Raw genomic sequence first — 21,327 nt, forward strand, 5'->3', positions numbered from 1 at the left:
ACAAGCTGCGAGAAGAACTCTCAAACCAGGGCTAAGAGGACAAACTGACGGCATTTTGTCCTCGCAGCCCTGGGAGCGAGAACTTTTTTCTCTGTTCTTGCGGAGGAAGACTTTAAGCTAGTCCCAGACTAAAATGAGCTGTTTTAACTGAAAGCATATCTTAAAGATATCATTGTTTTGTCTCAAGAATGCACACCAGTATTATTATTTTCTAAGGTATGTTTATAAAAGCTACTTAAATTTGAACTAAGGCCAAAATCCTGGCCTGATCTAAGGCCTGTCTGTGAAACCAGGCCATAATGTCTGAAGGGGACCATCAGAATAAAGCGTAACCATAAGGTATTTTATGCTATGGCATTTTGCTGATAATTATGGTTTACACACGGTGATAAAGTAAATGTCAACCTTCAGTTACATTTCGGGACAGTGTGTGCAGGTTTTGAGGAACATGTGGACACAATATATTTTTGATATATCCAAATTGATCCACAGATGGACATATTGTTGTCTTATGACGACTGTCCATAGATATACTGATTTTTATACTGTACAAACTGTATTTTTTTGCATCTTTACATTTTCAAAACAAAACAAAAACAACAACAACAAAAAATGTCCCCACAAGGACAAGGATTTCAGATATTGCCATCTTTGTGGACACACGCACGCACTCACACACACCAACCCGACCCCTAAACCTACCCATCACACACAACTTTCTGCATTTTTACATTTTCAATAAAATTATTTATTTGTATGATTTATAAGCTTGTTTCGTCTATTTCCACACAGCGATACGAGTCCTCATGAGTCTGTGTGCATTCAGGTTGAAATCCCTACTGGGATAGAAAAACACTCACACACACTCAAACACACACACACATAGGTTTTTTTATTTTATAAAAAATAGGGGAGGTGGGGGGTATTTTTATGTCATCTCATGTTGTTAATCGCAGCATGACAGACAACACAATGTTAGATACAGACAAACATGACACACAGACAAAGGGATAGACAAAAAAATAAAAACACATCTTGCATTTCATTTATTTTAGAGATCTAGAACAAATCTTCTAAACAATGGCAAGCGGGGCTAGTTTTCACCAATTTTACCAGAGTGAATATTTAAATCAAATTGTATTTACATTTTTTGCTAAATGATTCAACTAGCACTGTCGAAAATAAATACAAAAATACAAAAATACAAAATAAACACAAACAGTTACCAACCTCTTTGACAATAGACACACTGCACTGATATCAACGGCCAAAAGAGGGAGACATGTCTCTTTCAGTCTTTCTCACAGAAACAGGCAAGCAACCTAAACAGAGTTGAGTTTTCTCAAATCTGAGTGTGTTCAAATAATTGCTCGGATCTCTTCAGAAGCTACAATGTTAAGAAAACTCAGAGCTCAGGTCTGACAGTGAAAGTGATAGTGTGTCCATTAATTTGACTCTTCACATCGCCTACACTTGGTAACTGACAAAGAGACGTCAACCAGAATCAAGGCTTTTTCAGCGGCTGTTGCTTAGAGACGACATCTACGAGGAGCGCCGCGCTCACCCGCTTGCTCTCTCCTGCTCTTCTGAGGGAATTTTTTTAGGTTTTGACGGAACAAGATCCATTGCTTATGATTCCAGCTCAGTCTTTCTTCTTGTGACCTGAAACTTGTCATTTGGAAATGACATACCAAAAGTTATTCACACTTTTTTTTTTCAATTGTGCACAATTAATCAATCATTCAAAACAACTGCATTGGATGTATTAAACTGTGCTTTATACTGTAAAGTTAACGTTAATGATTTGAGCAAACCCTCAATCTCACACAGTTTGACATGAATGATTCTCCAGATGCTTGTCGAGGAGAGGTGTGCTGTTTCTTTAATAAGCAAACAACTTACGCTTTTCATCCTACAGACAAGAAAACCATCTAGCAAACATCTGACAATGTTATATCAACCCCCGGAAATTACCTACATACTGTAGCAACACACAAACACACTCATAACGCTTTAGAGATCACTAGGGTTGAGAATAATGTATTACTCATTGTTAATGTTAATGCATTAGATAACGTTAACTAATGGGAGTTATTTTTTGGCAGCGGCTATTTACACTAAGTAAAAATAGCATTTAACGATAGCTGCTTTTTGCACTGGTAAAATAGCAATAGACTATATTTACGCTATGTAAAAAAAGTGTAAATAGTAGTTAAATGCTATTTATATTTATATATAGTGGCGGATACTATTAGCACCTCAGTGTTGTTGTACATTACAATAATAACAGAGTGTAAATTGTTATATTTACCAAAATTATTAACAATAAAGCCCTCCATACACCTAACCCTAACTGATAAACACAATTATTAAGCACATGTCAGACACTTTATTTCCACTTTTCAAATCATTTCTTAATTTTCATTGAAAATAAATGCCTTTCCGATCTGATATGTGAGGGAAAAAGGGAGCAGAGTGAGTTTGGCAAAAGGCGGATTCAAAGTTGATTTGCGTCAAAACTTTCTTTCCCCTACAGTATTGCTGCTATTGACAATCCAGCGTCTTCTGTCATTTTATCTGGCCTAGCCAGACGTCAGTGGGCGGAGTTAGAGAAAATAGCCTCTGCCAACACGGTGGGGTGAGAAAGTGCAACGCCCAATATGGCGAATAAGCTCCACCTTCTAAATTAAAGAGCCAATCGTTGATGAGGTAAGTCATCGCATCACTGCCGTTAGAAGCTCCGGTTGCTATTGAGAATGAGGACATATGGTAGTTTGCTGTCACGTGGCAAATCGGGCGGTGTTTGGGCCCGTCCACCATTTTGGGATCCGACACTATTGGTTGCCAGGGGCAACACTGTAAGAGCGATACAGAGATCGGAGCAGGAAAGACGGCTCGAGGAATTATTACGATATTATTATTATTAAGTAAAAAGAAATGGTTAACTACAGGGAGAAATTGCTACTAGCGCCAGGCAGAGGTATTTAGAGGAGCTGGATGATATCAAAAACGTCAATCCAATCCATACGAGCTGCCTGCAGCAGAATGGAACAGAAACCTAACGTTAGACGCTTTAACTTACTACCTTGCATGTTCCTGAAATGTTTCTATATATTTTTTGTGCATTCTGAATAACAAATTAATATATCTCCCCACTATCCTGCAACAGTCTAGTGCTCGTCCTCTCATTAACAGTGTTTTTCTCATACTGACCATATTTTATACCTAATGACAAGTTTACATTTCTAAATGAGTTTAACTAATAAAAAGGAAGGCTTGTGTGCGCTGGTGCTGCTCAGCACATAAAGTTACATGTAACGTTAGAGGAAAATGACAGTCAACAGCCATAGGCCTAAGTTACTTTGAATATTAATCATTTTGGCATGAACATGTAAATTACATAGAATAAAATTATTGACAATGAAAAATGACAGAATAGTTTTTTAAAATGTTTAATACAAATAAATAAAGGATCATGTTCATCAGATGTCAACACACTCCAGCATCGCGGCACTAGTAAGACGATGACTGACACCCTGTGGTGAAATAATGTTTACCAGCAGCTGCTTTCTCAGAGCGGCTGGGGTGGATTAAAACTTCATGTTCCATTGAGTTTGGAAAATCATGTACATGGTTATCATCAGAATATCTCTTCTCCAGTCTCTGTCCGAATCCAATACCTGGCAGACCATCCTCCCAAAATGGCAGAAGGGGGCGGGGCGCGGTGTCGTGACGACATCTCATTCTCAATAGAAACAGTCAGTGTTCTAACGCAACGTTCACACCAAACACGAATTGAGCATCAAAATCGCGTCTACCTCGCCTAGTTTTACGCGTGAACATTTTGAATCCATTCGCGCGTCCACAGCTAATTGGACGCAGGTAGAAATTGAGCATTTGAAGCGAAATAGACGCGCGTTAAAGGTGCTCCAGGTGAAATATGTCCTAAAACACCAACTCTGCCTCTTTTCATTTTCAAAAAAATATATATTTAGCTTTAACAGCTACACAAATGTGGTTCAGCCAATGCAATACCTGGATCTTCACTGCATGTATATTCAAATATCCTTAAAGAAATATAAAGTTATGACACTTCACTTTGCCCTCAGTCAAAATGATTTGCTAGGCAACAACAGATTAATTGGACCAAATATCGCCCATTAGATGTACATAAGGCGAAGCATATGTCATGTTTAACCTCTACAGAGACATCCGAGCCAGCGGCAAACGCCAGAACGACTGGCCAAGTTCAGATTTTTCAACTTGGGCGTCAGACGCGAATTCACTTCAAACACGTGAATGCACAAAACACACCACTCAAGTGTAACGCGTGTATAGACACGCAATTCGACTTTTCATTCGCCTTTCCATTGACTTAACATGGAAATCATTCGCTTCAGACGCTCTATTCGCTATAAGACTCGCGCTCGTCCAGGCTGAAAATTTCTTTTTTTTTTGTCATGATTTGAGCATTTGGATACAACATTTGCTTGGCGAACAGTTCTCGGAGAATTTGATGTTTCCCAATTCAAAAAGAGGAGCTGCACTTTGCATGCCCAAGAGGCGTTTCAAAGATGGCTGCCGAGTGAAATGACTTGTCTTAAAGGGACTCAATGGCTGTCTGGGAGTAACTGTAACAGCACATGATATTCTTTACAAGCTGTTTTATTATTGACGTCTTTCAGCGGGTTAAACACTTACTGAGTGATTACATGCGACATGATACGTTTCTGTATGTTGTACTGTATCTTTCAACATACCTTCTGTCCTGATGTTCATTCATGTTTGTTTGCTGCTATAGCTTAGAAGTAAAAAGGTGGAGATGATTAACGGTTACTGCAAACTGATACGACACGTTAAAAAGAGACAAAATTACATTAATTGTTGTTTCATCTAAAAAATAAACACAAAGCTGGATGAGAGGCATGCTACAAATAATGTTTAGTGAAGTTTTGTTCACATATCAAGATAGACGAAAATGTTGATTGATCTTGAACCAGTTAATCAAAATGAAGACCCCAACTAAGCAAGTCAAAAGCCAAAGGCAACGGTGGCAAGCAACCAAAACTCCTTCAGGAGACAGAATGGAGAAATAAACCTTGGGATAAACCAGGCTCAGTCGGGGTGTCAGTTCTACTCTGGCCGACGAACAAACAGTGTATGATTATTATTCTGGCAACATTACAGGTAAGAAGTCAAATTAGATCAAAAGATATTCGTAAGACTGTTAAAATTACAAGATCAATAAGTCATGACAACATATGTTTTTACTTCAACTCATCCAAATAATTTAAGCCATTTTAAACTGTATTTTATAAGTTATATGAGATTTAACTCACAGTTCAATGTAATTTAAGTTGAAATTACTTAAATTGCACAGCCAAGTTGATTGTAAAAAACTCTTTTATTTTATTTTAATTTTTTTACATTGAACCACCAACAACACCCAACACTGCGGCGGCACATTTTGCACAAACCTAGCGATCAGGTCATTTACAGCATCATAAATATTTCCTCTTACAGTTATTCATCTAGCGAGTATTATTGAGAGCCGATGATTGGTGTTTTGCATCAGAATGGATGAAAGATGCATCTGATAAAACTTTCAGAGAGTTCCTCATTAGTACGTTACAGTCAATGTTTTACCACGTTGGCCACATTATAAACTTCAGTAAATCCTATCTTACTGATCTTGATGGGTGGCAGCATGAATTCCTGATGTAATCTTCAAAGGCCTATTTTTACATGTGGTTTTCCACGGACGTTCAAATCGCTCAAATAGCCTGAGAAATTCAGATGTGCTGTTACATAACGGCCAAATGTCCAGTGCGCTGCATTCTGGGTAATCTGATAATGCAGTCAAACGAGCTTCTTCCCATTGTTTATCCACAAAACACCAAGGGTCAGCCAAGATTCCTCCGTCTGACTTCAGCCCAGAATAAACAAACTCGCATACAATAACAATAATAAATCTCAATCAAAACACTCAATCATCTTTATATACTCTGTCCATTGGGAGTCTGTGCTAGATCCTTAACATGGGAGAAAATTCCTCTGAAAGCTTCAGCATGGCCACTTTTCTTGCTCAGTCATGTGCCAAACGTTTGGAAACATTACTATTAGTAATGTTTTTGAAAGAAGTTTCTTCTGCTCATCAAGACTGCATTTATTTGATCAAAAAAAAAAAAAAAAAACAGAATTTTTTTTAAATGTTGTGATATATTATTACAATTTAAAATATTGGGTTTTCAATTTATTATACTTTAAATGATCATTTATTTCTGTGATCAAAGCTGACGGCTCAGAAATCATTCAGATATGAGGATTCATTATGAGTGCTGGAAACAGTTCTGCTGCCTAATATATTTGATGAATAAAAGGTTCAGAAGAACTGCATTTATTCAAAATACATACATCAAAATACAACATATTTCCAAATAATATAAATCTCCTTTACTATCAATTTTTTATCAATTTAACACATCCTTGCTGAATAAAATTATTGATTTATTTCAAAAAAAGAAAGAAAAATGAAAAATGACTGACCCCAAATTACTGACCAGTAGTGCATATTGTTGTTACACAAGATTTATATTTTTAAAACATTTGCTTTATTCATCAAAGTATTATAAAGAAGTATCAGAGGTTATGAAAAAATATTAATATACTGTTTCCATATCAGAATGATTTCTGAAGGATCATGATCACTGAAGACTGGAGGAATGATCCTGAAAATTCATCACAGAAATAAAGGATCATTTAAAGTATAATAAATTGAAAACCAGTTATTTTAAATTGTAATAATATATCAAAATGTTACATTTTTGTCTGTATTTTTGATCAAATAATAATGCAGGCTAGATGAGCAGAAGAAACTTCTATCAAAAACATTACAAATAGTAATGCGTCCAAACTTTTGGCCTCTACTGTATACTGAATTACCCATATACAGCCCATGACACTGAAGACACTTTTAATGCTAACAATACAATGTATTTCCATAACCTTATCCTCCAGTTTGATCTAATGCCTGGCAGCGAGAACAAAATGAGTCACAGATAAAACCACACAAAAGTATGAAGTGAATCCCAACTGGCAGCCAAATATCACCCACAGCCATCGCTTTAAATAATAACCAAGACATTTCCATCCTCCGTGTGGAGTGACACGCACATCTTTGGGCAGTGACGACTCTTAACCGTTATACAGTTTCCCGAATCCAGAGAGGCCGACGAGACTGAGCCGCACCTCAGGCAGGACCCACAACAACACTGGAGCCCTCCGTTACAAATGGGATCCATGAGGGAAGTGCTGATAGGGACCACCAACGCGTTTAGCTGAAGCCATCGCCTCGGGGAGGTTATATAATAAAACCCTCAAAGAAGACAACGACTCCAGAAGTTCAGGCCTACAGAGAGCGCTCAGAAACCAATCTTTCCAGGTCTCACATGTAAACTGCCAACTTTGAAATTCAGACCAGAAGAAAGAAAAAATGTGAGACACGCAAGGCTATGACAAATAGACTCCTGTACTTAGTATATATGCTATCAAATTATATATTATAAAGAGTACTGTAGTAGAAAGGGTTCATCTGCATTCATTAATGCATTTTTGTTTATTATCTCAATGTCCATGAGATTCCTGTTCCTTCACTGGTTGACTAATGCAACCAATGCCCCGGATTTAAGGTCCCCACACTTTCGGTCAATGAATTTTCATGACTTTTACATGATCTTTAACAAAAAGACTTAGCTAGTTAATCATTCAGACCTACTGTGAACTTTTTTTAACAGTTCAATGAACAGAACTTCATCAAAGGAACAATTCAGTTTCAACAGCGTGCTCCAGTGCAAACTCTCTTTTAGCGTTAAAAAAATATTGTCAGGATTTACTAAAGACATGCAGTGATACATTAGCACTGATTAGGCGTGGACAGGGTTATTTTTGTGGCTGATCTAAGTGCATATGCATTTGTAGGAGTTTCTCTTTCAGACGCCAAAATGTATGGGAAGAGAGTATTTCAATGAATTACGTAAGGTGATTTACAGGTCCTTCTCAAAAATTTAGCATATTGTGATAAAGTTCATTATTTCCCATAATCTAATGATAAAAATTAAACTTTCATATATTTTAGATTCATTGCACACCAACTGAAATATTTCAGGTCTTTTATTGTTTTAATACTGATGATTTTGGCATACAGCTCATGAAAACCCAAAATTCCTATCTCAAAACATTAGCATATCATGAAAAGGTTCTCTAAACGAGCTATTAACCTAATCATCTGAATCAACTAATTAACTCTAAACACCTGCAAAAGATTCCTGAGGCTTTTAAAAACTCCCAGCCTGGTTCATTACTCAAAACCGCAATCATGGGTAAGACTGCCGACCTGACTGCTGTCCAGAAGGCCATCATTGACACCCTCAAGCGAGAGGGGAAGACACAGAAAGACATTTCTGAACGAATAGGCTGTTCCCAGAGTGCTGTATCAAGGCACCTCAGTGGGAAGTTTGTGGGAAGGAAAAAGTGTGGCAAAAAACGCTGAACAACGAGAAGAGGTGACCGGACCCTGAGGAAGATCGTGGAGAAGGACCGATTCCAGACCTTGGGGGACCTGCGGAAGCAGTGGACTGAGTCTGGAGTAGAAACATCCAGAGCCACCGTGCACAGGCGTGTGCAGGAAATGGGCTACAGGTGCCGCATTCCCCAGGTCAAGACACTTTTGGGCTACAGAGAAGCAGCACTGGACTGTTGCTCAGTGGTCCAAAGTACCTTTTTCAGATGAAAGCAAATTTTGCATGTCATTCGGAAATCAAGGTGCCGGTCTGGAGGAAGACTGGGGAGAAGGAAATGCCAAAATGCACTGTCCAGTGTCAAGTACCCACAGTCAGTGATGGCCTGGGGTGCCAGGGAAAATATATGGAAAATAATTAACTTTATCACAATATGCAAAATTTTTGAGAAGGACCTGTACCAAGGTTTGCGCACGTCATGTTTACTGGTGTCTGTGCCATTTTTTAGCGTCCAAAGAAAGCACGTCTTAAACCAGACTGTTAGATTGCGCTGGTCATTATGGAAATGATCCGGCAGCATCAGTGTGCTTTACTTTTCGGGCTTTTGTTGGATTGCGCTTTCACGCTAATTTGCCCTGTTTAGTTAATTAAAAAAAGTCAAAAAGTTGTAGACTACAGAACAGCATTTAGTCAAGATGTTTTTAAACATTTAAACATTGTGAAATATTATTTAAAATATATGTTTTCTGTTTGAATAATTCAAAAATGGTAAAGCTGTGATGCCAAAGCTGAATGTTGAAAATTGAATTCTGCTTAATATTTTTGAGGAAACCATGATATACTTCATGATTCTCGGATGAATAGAAAGTCCAAAAAGAAGAAATAGAAAATAGAAAGGCTTTATTGTAACATTACAAATGTCTTATTGTTCAATTTAACATGTCCTTGCTGAATAAACATATTCATTAAATTAATTGTATTAGTATTTTTCTTAAATTATTAATAATAAAAATAAAAAAACACTCACCCCAAACGTTTAAACAGCGCATACTGTCTTTAGATGATTAATGTCCATGACTTTTCTAGGTCTAGAGAACTTAAACATTTTCTTGCATTTGTGTAAGAGCAGTGGATCAGCAGTGCCTTTGTTGGCAGAATTTTTTTTTTTTTTTTTACTTTCCCCCGGCGCAGTGCCAGTGAAGTGCAGTGTATAAGAACAGTACAATGATCACTAATTTGAAACTAGTATAAGACACGTCCACAGACGACAGTTCATGTCAGTCCTACTGTATTGATCGTGAGTTTGAGGTACTATACGGGCAGGAAGTTGTCACTCCTGTGGGAGATTCAGCTCTGTGTCAGACGCCCTGGGACACTCTGATTTACAGCAGGTATCTTGTGCTCCACATCACAAGCAAGAGAATGACCTGCTGACAAAATCAACATGAATTTCCACACTGTTCAACACCATAAAAATATATGAGTTGGTAGACCAAACTGCCAGCAATTCTTGTATTAAACACTTTTATTCTTAATATCTAATAATGAGAGTGTGTCACTATCATAAACCTGTTCAAATGATCAACATTCAACCAGCAGGCTATTACACAGCACTGAAAAGCACGGCTAAGGACGGAGATGATGACTAATTGATTGGTGCACACCAGAGATCATTAAACCACTTTCCCATCAACCATGAGGACAGAGCTGTGAAATCCAGAGGACTCAGGTCTGCACCAAAAGCATCCAATGAATGCATCTTAAAGTTTGAGGGAAAAGAGGAAACCCACCCTGCCTGAGGGTTGTTCATGTGTTTGTTCTGTGTGTATGTGTTGTGTGCAGCACATGGATCCTGCTGTGTTCTTGGCTGGACAAATTGAATCAATTCACATCAGAGCAGTGAACTCACAAACCCTATGAAGAACCCAATCATATTCCTCACAGCTCCCGGCTGATGAACTTTCCAGACACAACAAACATACCCCTCATGTTATAACACTTCCCTAGAATCCCACTAATGATTAGTTTGATGATCTGTAATCTAAAAGGACAGTATTTCTTTAATATCCTGGAAACAGGATTTTCCTTTTACTGGATGTACCATATAATAATCATAATAATAATTAGTTACATTTATATAGCACTTTACTGGGTCCTCAAAGCGCTTTACATGGATTGGGGTTGGGTTGGGGGGGAGGGGGGGTGATACGGGGGTTGATAAAACTTTCCCCAGGCACAGTGCCAGTTGTGACATATTGTGCCAGAACACCCACCACACACACCAGCTGATTGGTGGGGATGATAAGGAGGCCATGATGGACAGGGGCCAATGGGCAAATTTGGCCAGGATCCCAAATTGTGGCTTACTCTTTTTTCTGAAGGACATCCTGGGATTTTTAATGAGCTCAAAGAGTCAGGACCTCCGTTTAACGTCTCATTTGAAGGACGGCGCTTGTTACAGTATAGTGTCCCCATCACTGGGGTGTTAGGACCCACACAGACCACAGGTTGAGCTGCTGTTGAAACTGAACACCTCTACCAGCAGCTCCTTGTTTTCCCAGGAGGTCTCTCATCCAGGTACTGACTGGACTCAGCCCTGCATAGCTTCAGTGGGAAACTAGTCTTGGGCTACAGGGTAATATGGCTGCTGGCCACAACGTAGAAACAATATTAAAACTATGAGACATTGTAATGTTCACAACTGGCTGATAACTATGATCTCCTGGCCAATGGAGTGCAAATTAAATTAATTTCATTTTAGCATATTTTAGTAAATATGTACATGCACACGTTGTGTACATCTTTTTTTATACAATTAAACTGAATTTGTCTATATGTCACAGTTTTCTCTTTTTTGATATTCTGTTCTGATATAGTTAGTTTCCCTACTCTGTTTGGTTTCGGTTTCCTTGGTTTCTGATTATGTCTTTGTTTCTGTTGTTACTTATGATTTGCACCTGTTTCTCATTTAGTTCTCAGTGCATACCTACTCCGTCCTGGAGCCATAGCCGACCACCAGGGCCATCCCGGAGGAGCGAACTATTGCCTGATAGATCTGTGGTCATCAGATCCCACCCTAGTCTCCACCCTTGGACCTTTGGTCGGTTCCTTTGCTGTTTAGATGTTCCAGTCTCGTTTGGAGTCTTTTCTTCCTCCATTGTTCCTCCTCTCCTCTCTTCCGGCTCTGTCCGGTCCCCTGGCTTCTGCCAGCTCTGCGCTTCCTTGGCTCCCTTGTCCCTCTAGCTTCACCTTGGTCCCTTGTAGTTCAGGTTTTACCACAGACTTCCTGCCATCCGGCTGCATCTGAGCCCTACACCCTTTCAGCTTCATCCTTGGTTTCTGATTATGTCCTTTTTTTATTTAATTATGATTTGCACCTGTGTCTCATTTACACCCTATTCAGGTCCATCCTCTGCTGAGTTATGTTGTTGTTATTTTGCGTGGATTCAAGTCTATTGATAGTTGTATTCCTGAGCTATTTGTTTGGATTGCACCACACATATTACACTATATAATTGGCATATTTAATAGTATATATAATATATATTAGAGTTCACCAAACAATTTTAATTATGTCATCAATTACACACCTTTATTTAAAACCCATATAATTTTCATTCATCTTTGGACCCCAAAGGAAGATATTTTTAATAAAACCTGAGAGATTTCTGTCCCTCCACTGAAAGTAGGAAGGTAATCAAACTTTCAGTTACATGGATTACTTGTACGATGCCTTTATGATCTTTTTGAAGCTTGACAGTTTTGATTACCTAGACCATGGTTACTCAAATCCGGTCCTGGATGGCCACTGGCCTTAAACCCTGATCATACTCACTTATCTGTGATTTTCTAGCGACCCTTAAGAACTTGATTAGCTTGCTCAGTTGTGTTTAATCAGGGTTTGAGCTAAACTCTGCAGAGCATTGGCCCTTCAAGACAAGATTTGAGGAACCCCGACTTAGACCTTTAGAAATCATCCAGGTTTCAACTTGAAGGCAAGACAGAGTTTTATTTTTGGGTTGAACTAACCTTTAAGAGACAGAGTGGATGAAAAACTACAGCAACAAAAAAAGCTATGTTTTGTTGAGGTGAAAGAAACCTTGTCTAACATCAAGTGCAGTTCAGGGAGAAAATAAAATGCAGCAGTGTAGAATAGGTGTATAATATAAACCGTGTAAAATCCTTCTCTTGAAATCAATAACTGTAGAATTTCCTGAATGGGAATCGTGATGAATTCTCCACATACACATGTATAATAATCAGCAGACCACTGTGGAGCCCCTGCTTGACTTCAGCATGTCTGTGTGTATAAGGGCAGAGATAAGGAGAGATGATATTCACGCAGCAGGGAAGAGGTGCCAGCTCACAGGAATGTGTTCACTGGAGCAAGAGTTTGTGAGCGGCCACAGGCTGGCATACATGTTCCTCCCCCCATATAAAGACCCATCATCACAACAGCCGGGCATCAGGCCAGGCATCTGGCACTTAAGCCCCCTCATACCTGCTGCCTGCCTGTGTCCTGCTGCGACCCATAGCCCACCACACACACACGCTCAATCTCTAAACCCATTCAACCCTCAACACATGACCTGCCATGATAGCTTAATGCTAACTGGCATTTTGTGGAAAAACAACATCAAAGCATTATGAAATCTGAGTAATAAGACTAATGTGAATTTGCAAGGATCACGCAAACAGATAAAAATAGCAACATATTATGTGAATTATACTAATAATGTAGAAGCATTAAAATGACAAGAACTACTCAAATAAATATCATTATGTGATGCTACTTAACCCTATAAAGCAATGGTTTCACGCTCAGCTCCTGTGCTGTGTTCCAGTTGGTTTTTATTATGCCCTTCACACGCTACCTTCCCTCCGTCTCGTTCACTCGGATGTGCGTCATTTCTTACGTTGCATGAGTTTCCATTACTGGCGGAAACTTTGCAATGGGCTGAACTAAGCCCTTGAAATCCACTATGGAGTGTATTTATTATTTCTTTTTTTCCTTTACGAAATTGTTTAATGCAACATTATATATAAAATATTAAAAATATCACAGAGTTGTTTGTAGTGGGGTAAATTAAACGTAATATGCGGTGACGTCACAATCGCTTTGCATTGTGGTATATGAAGCTGCCTGAAGTGTACATATGAAGTAGACTCGGTCAAAATCGAGGGAGCAAGAGTCTGTCCATTTAAACTTCCCTTGTCCACTTCACGAAGTGGAACGCACTTCAAAATGGCGGCGGGGATTCCCCTGAGGGGAAGTGCTTAGGGAAGTTCGCAAGTGCGTGTCTAATAGTGGACCACTGTCCCAACCAGCTTCAACACACCTGCCTGGAAGTGTCTAGCAATCTTGAGAACCTTGATGAGCTGGATCAGGTGTGTTTAGTAAGGGTAGGAGAGGAGAGGAACTCTGCAGCTGAATCCAAAATCGCCCCCTAAACGCCCCATTCACTACTCCCTACTTTTGTCCGCTAAAATTCAGTTCACTTGAAGAGAGAATGAAAACGAGTGCATTAAGTCAGACAGCCATTGTGTGTTAATCGGTTGTACACTCGTTATTGTGGTGCATTGTGGGATTGAATGAGTGCACTCGATAACGTCCACTATGGTTTCGGACACCACTAAAAATGGCTGTCCCTTCAAATAATGCCCTATTTGAGGGTATGTGGGTTATTTAGGATTCAGCTTGTGTGTAATCCCCAGTATTTTAGTATAATTGTAAAAAAAAAAAAAAAAAAAAAAAAAAAAAGTTGTGGTTCGCATGTGTTTTCATACACAAGTATACATAACTATACTTACATAAAATATTTTATATACATAATTTGTTTTTAGAAAAATCATGTTAAAATTTGGGTATCAAATATGATATTTAGTCATATTCATTAAAATATGATCACCATTGTATTACATTACATTATATGTTTTGATCCCCACAATAAAACCTAGAGTTTAAACATAAAACTAAGCATTTAAGTATAATGTATTATATTATATTATATTATATTATATTATATTATATTATATTATATTATATTACATTACATTACATAACATTACATTACATTACCTTACATTACATTACATTACATTACATTATATTATATTATATTATATTATATTATATTATATTATATTACCTTACATTACATTACATTACATTACATTACATTACATTACATTACATTATATTATATTATATTATATTATATTATATTATATTATATTACATTACATTACATTACATTACCTTACATTACATTACATTACATTACATTATATTATTTTTGTCCATGTAAAAATCAGGCCCAGTCAATATCACTGAAATGTCCTTAGTTATAAGGATATATATCTTTAGAGACTCAGTTTTGAAAATTTTATTGAACATTATGAGGTCAAAACAACTTTAAAATGATGAAACACATGCACAGATATATTGTTCACTATAAGATCTACAACATGCATTTAGAAAATATATATAGGTGTATTTTCATTCCATGCGGATTTTAAGTATTTTCAATTTAAGTAGCCTTTTAATATGTCTAAATAAAACCCTTCAAGATGATGCAAGACCATGTGTTTCAATCCTCAATAATAATTGCTATTCTGGGATATTCCCAGTGCGTGTGGGCTGCTGACCTGTGACGTGGAGTCTGTCTCCGCTGACATCAATCTTGAGGAAGATTCTTCCTCTACGCTCGGTGTGGTCGGTCCCGCACAGACTTGGCACGTTCATCACACACTGCTTATGAACGTTCATGTCACAGGCTGAGAACAAGAGAGAGAAACATCTGTAAACACTTCAGGATTAAACATAGAAAAGTAAACATGAAATAACATTCACTACCCCTTTTACTGCCACAGCCTGACATCTGTTCAACAGAACAAGAAAGTCAGTGTATGTAGAGCTTGATTATGTCAACTGAGAATCAATTAAATTGTGAAAAGTGGTCTATATACACAATAGCCAATGTGATATATGACAGCTCTCTTCTGTTTGCTGATTTTCCCTATGTGATCTTGATAAAAATGACAGAAGAAGCTGAACATGATTGCCAGGTTTGCCTAACAAAATAAAAATCATATAGCCCAGTCATGAAATCAAATAGCTCAATCATGTACTGGGGTCGTAATGGGGGGTGTAAATCGTATACCGAGGACTAAAAATCACGTTTCATGGGGTAAAAAAAAAAAAAAAATCACATTTCGAGGGGTAAAAATTGCGTTATGAGGGGTGAAAATTTCTTACGAGAGGTAAAAATTGGGTTTGAAGGGGTAAAAATTGTGTTCCGAGGGGTGAACATTTCATACGAGGGGTAAAAATTGTGTTCTGAGGGGGAAAAAAAACATTCAGAGGGGGAAAAGTCACATTGGGAGGGGGAAAAAAATCATGTTCCAAGGGGTAAAAATCACGTACTGAGTGTAAATTGAATTTGGAGGGGGTTGCTTTAAACAAAAACAAAAAAACGGCTGCAACAGTGTAAAAAGTAGCCCAATTCTGCAGGAAAACCACGAACTTAGCAAAACTGCTGTACATAGACCACAAACCAGAGCATTTAAATGTTGGTTGTCACAAAAATATGCTTTTTCAAGGAAATATTTGTAAGAATGTGTGCATATGCGCAGTCCCAGCATCTTTGATTGATTCACAGACACTTTCCATTTTTAGGATCAAATCTATAAAACACCAACCTGATTCAGTGCTGTTGCTGTCATGTTTTTACAATTCTTTTAAAAAAATGTTTTTATGAAGACAAACTCCACTGATAAATAAGACATGGAATGTGTATTTTGAAGGGGAAGCCTGTCAAGTTCATGTGACAGCAAACAGTGTTTTCACAGGGGGCTTCAGTTGGAAAAGTGCATGAGAATGGTTTTTGGCAGAGAAAGTGTGTGTGTGGCCCATGCTGAGGCTGTTGTGGATATGTGTAAACAGAAATTCGCTGTGGTGTGTCGTCTCAGAGAGGTGTGGATGGGCAGATTGCATAAACTTAATTACAAACATGCTGATAATCCCACTTAAATATGTTCTTACTGAAATTTATGATAGCATTCCAATTAGAGCCAGAGTGCTCGAGAGGAACAAGAATGTTCTGGTTGAAATTAAGGAGGCAACTCTATATCTAACCACATCTGACCTCGTTATGGACAAGAAAAGCGGAAACAAATGAATAGTGTAGGCCTTGGGCAGGAGCTGCCCTTTCACACTGATCTGAGGCCAGTTCTTTTTTATTTCTTTACAGGTTTTATCTAGATTCTGTTAAAAGAAGATGAGTGCAAAAGAGCCACCCTGGGCATGATGGGAGGTTGATACTCACTGTCACATTTCATCCCCTGGTGGATGAGTCCATACAGCAGCGATCCACAGTGGTCACAGAAGGTGGGACTGCCGTAAGTGTGGATCTTAAACTTGTGCTTGCTTCTGGGATCCTGCATATACATGGAAAAGAGAGAAATCAATTACAAATGGGCTAACAAAATTGTTCATGAAGCATCTGATACAAACTGTTATGCTATTATAGAGTGCTGCAGGCCAAAACCTGAAACATTTAAGTGCCTTAAATAAGGTCTGTGGTGAACACAAGCAATATATTTTCTCACATTTTATTCTATGGCATAAAATGCATCCATCATATCACCTTTTTAAGCATGTCTTGAAAAAGGTTGTTATTAACAAGTGGTTACATGCAAAGCAAAATACCCAGTGCCCCCCTCAGTGTACATATATGGGTCCACACTACAGTGTTACCAGAAACACTGAAGCAGTGCAGAAGTTAATGAGATAATTAAGTTATAAATTAAGTAAATGTATGAGACGATTGGGCACTACTGATGAACACCTGATGTTAACAAGCAAACTTACTGAAACAGAATCAAGAACAGACAAAAGGACGACCAGACACACAATAAATGCAACTGACTTACAGCCATTACACATTTTCACTCTTATCACTACACTAACCAGTTTTACTTTATTTCTGTCATCCATATACAAAAGTTTAAAAGGTTTAGATGTTAACGTTTTATTGAAAATAATAGTTTAGTTTGAAGTCACCATTATGGGGATCAGTGTTTTTGATTTTACATGGGCTCTTCACCCTTGACTTTTTAAAAATAGTTTTGGCTACTGCAACTTTGTGTTTGGAAAGCACATATCTCGTGGCAAGCAAAACTAAAGAGAACATTTGGCCAGGTGATGTGGTGATGTTATATTCATCATGTCCTGTAGTAGTCTGTGTAGAGGAGATATTAAACATCATCACAGCGAAGAAGTAAACTAGTCAACTCAATAGTTGACTTTTACAGCCTGATTGTGTTTATAAATGAGCTCTTGGAAACTATTCTATCTCAAACTTTCAGGGAAAATGTGTTTAAAGGTGTCATGAACTGGCTTTTATTATTTTATAGGTCAACTTATGACGTTTGCATGGTTTTTACAACATCATAACTAATAAGTAATAGGCTATTTTCTTCACTGGTTTTGAGGCTCTCTCCTGACCACTGGGTTTTGATGGGCGTGCCGCACTGGAGACTTGGAAGTAAACGCCCACGGCTAGGATTGGATAAGATTTTGCATAATGAGCTTCTGGTCCCCTGTCAGTTCACGTGAGGGAGGGATTGTTTTGAAAGCGTCAACTGGAATAATTCTCTGACAGGGCTCGCAAAACGTATTTATAAAACAAACACAATGATTTATTTCTCATCTACCCGTGATTTTTTTATTTTTTATTACTTGGTCCGCCCGATCGGTGGATATAAATGTGAACCACACACACACACACACACACACACGCGCGCGTGCCCTCTTCAAACAGAGCTCTTCAAGAGAGTGAACAATGACAGATCAAGAAATGAATGTTATTTGACTATTCAAGATTCACCGGCCAGCCATACACAATGAGGCAGTGTTTCACCCTTCCAATACGTCACTGATTTGAGAGCTCTCGTTTTCTAGGCCTGGTGTCTATAAAAGCTTTTTCCTTTTACTAACAAGGAACTTTTCAGCTCTGAAACTTACAGGATATTCTTATTTTACCATGACCTTTTATATATCAAAGGCTCAAGGGAAAGTTGATTTCTCAATTCATCACCCCTTTAAATAAAGACTGAGAGAGTTGTCACAAGCTTAATGATGCTGATGTTGAAGTCACGCAACCGTATGTAGTTCATTTATATAGCCTATGTTTAGCTTTTTGTTTCTGAGGATTGTATTTAGGCTTTATAACTCATTTAAATGTTATTCTTTTGTAAATATTATAATGAACACAATGTGTAAGAAACATGTTTTGGTCACAGTTCACAGTGGAAAAACCCATTTGGGATTTTGTCGAGGGAACTAGAGTGATGCTGATTTATGGGTTGCTCTACAAAAATATGTATGTCATCACTCTCCAGGACTCTACGGCAAGAATGGAGAGAAACTGCCAAAACCAATCTGACTGACTGGCTTTACGCAACTTCCACGAGTCAAGGTGGCTTATCAGTCCACCAGGAAACTAAGCTGTGCTGACAAGTTTTCATACTTCTACAAAATTTCTTAGAAGAAACAAATCACTGCTTCTGCTCTGACAGACAGATCCAACTGCAGCTTTATTAGGGGAAATCCACAAACGTAATCCAAATGACAGGCAAAAGATCAGAAGCACAAGGCAAATAATCCAAATAACAACAAAGTCCAAAACACAGGTTGACAGGTGGGTATTCCAGAAAGCAGGTTGTGTGAAATACACGGGCATGTTTAAAAATAAGTTAGCGGATATCTTCAACTTTCAGTTCCAAAAACTGAGGTAACTTTCAGGGTATGTCAGTAACCATGGCAACTCACTCTCTGAACATAACCTGAGCAGGAGCAGGTTATGTTCCAGGGTTAGTACGCTTAATAGGTATTTAGATGTGTTTTATACAATTAATATAGTAATCAATATAACCAAATTTAATTCAGATACACTATTATATATTAATTCTAAAGAGTTATGATACAAAATAATATATAAATAATAAATGTCCCTATAGGATAATGAAACACATCTAAAAGTAATCAAGCATAATGAGTCCAGGCAATGGGTTATGGGAAATGAAGTTCATGATCAGATAGCATGAACTGGTAGATGGAAGAAGTCTAACATAACTGGAGATGGAAGAAGTGACCTCTGGTGGAGATCACTGATGGTTGATAATGAATCTGAGTTTTAAATGAACTGTGGTGGGACACTTTACATGGCAAAGTTTACTAGATTTTGTGTTGGAAGTCAAAAGTCTGAACATTGTTAGATTTTTTCTAGATAAAAAAAAAAGAGATTTTAATATTTCATGCAGAAAGTGTGAGCACAAAATTTGCCACCACACAGTTATTATTAAAATGTTTAGTATGAGAAATAGTAATACTGATGCTTGACTGCACTAATAATCAAAATGTTTCATATGCATCATTGAAAATGTGAGAAGACTTCCAAGCTGGCCTTTAACTGCTAACCAAAAAACCCAAAAACAGTTACCTAACAGAGGCTGACCGCAACAGCAGGTCAAACGCTTTGCTGCGGTTTCTGTCCAGAAGCAGGAAGTTAATCATAAGTCTGCGGGGTTATTTCACTGGGCCATGCAAATAGGGCAACCAATTAATCTGTCTCTGAGTGGTCTGAAATTAATGAGAATTTGACTGTAGTTGAGGGGTCTCGAGTTTTCCCATAACCGAACCATTAATCTCACATTAATAAAGAGCTGCCAGCTTCTGGTTTAACTGCACGGAAATGCTGAGTCAAATATGACTGTTAAGACTTTCTATATCTATATAATTTCTACAACAGGAACTAGATCATTCCAGTAATGTAAAAACTAGCAGCAAATAAATGTAAAAAACTGTGGTTCAGGCTTTCCTTTGACCCTTGAAAGCGCATGCTTCACAAATCAGCCATGGTAGGTACACTCACGGGGGGAAAACAGACTGAATGATATTTGTTGCAAACACACACAAAAAAGAAGAAGAAAAAAAGCTTTCTTTAAAAAAAAAGAAAAAAAAGCCTCCGGTCTGAGGGCACAGAGGTTTATATCAGTCTACTGGGAAACAAAGACATGTTTACAAGTTCCCAGTTCCCAGGTTGCTAATGAGCATTTTCTGAGGAAGAACTACAAAGTCCATGGCATTCATTTTCAAAGGCACTGAATATATGAAATATATTTCACAGTTTACTTTGAGGTATTCATTTGCCTTGGGATAAATGGGATATCATTAAGAGTATTCTGCTTTGTTTTCAGAGTTCAATAATTATTTCCAATGAAACGGACAGAAACAGACAAGTGCAAAAATCATATCCTATGCTGTAGGTCTGTTTTTTCTTGTGTTTATGATTTCAGGATTTACCGTGCTTGCAATTAAGCACCTGATTGTAACCCTAGCTCTAAAGTTAGTCCATACTGCTTTCAATGCAAAATGCTGAACAGTTAGTACATGCGTTCATGAGCTCAAGGCTAGATTATTGTAATGCTCTACTGGGTGGTTGCCCTGCTCGCTTAATAAACAAACTCCCGCTGGTCCAAAATGCAGCAGCTCGAGTTCTTACTAGAACCAGGAAGTATGATCATATTAGTCCAGTTTTGTCAACACTGCACTGGCTCCCTATTAAACATCGGATACATTTTAAAATCTTACTTATTATTTACAAAGCACTGAATGGTTTAGCTCCCCAGTACTTAAGCAAGCTCCTAACACTTTTATACTCCTTCACGTCTATTGAAATCTCAAAACTCTGGCCAGTTACAATTACACGGTAACAACATCACCTTAATATAAAGTGCAACCAAGATC

The 21,327-nt window shown here is 38.0% G+C and overlaps 1 protein-coding gene across 2 annotated transcripts in view; it reads right to left on the reverse strand.

Annotated features, from left to right (window-relative positions):
• The window catches only part of prkcab (protein kinase C, alpha, b), a 316,495-nt gene that overhangs the window by 131,966 nt on the left and 163,202 nt on the right, over nt 1-21,327 (reverse strand). For both annotated transcript variants that reach the window (XM_067424611.1, XM_067424603.1), the window contains exons 4-5: nt 16,844-16,955; nt 15,165-15,293 (exon numbers count right to left, since the gene is read on the reverse strand). In XM_067424611.1, coding sequence (XP_067280712.1) covers nt 15,165-15,293; nt 16,844-16,955 — 241 coding nt within the window. The remainder of the gene's footprint in view (nt 1-15,164; nt 15,294-16,843; nt 16,956-21,327) is intronic.

Source organism: Pseudorasbora parva, chromosome 2 (genome assembly GCF_024679245.1).
Source record: "Pseudorasbora parva isolate DD20220531a chromosome 2, ASM2467924v1, whole genome shotgun sequence".
Classification (NCBI taxonomy): domain Eukaryota; kingdom Metazoa; phylum Chordata; class Actinopteri; order Cypriniformes; family Gobionidae; genus Pseudorasbora; species Pseudorasbora parva.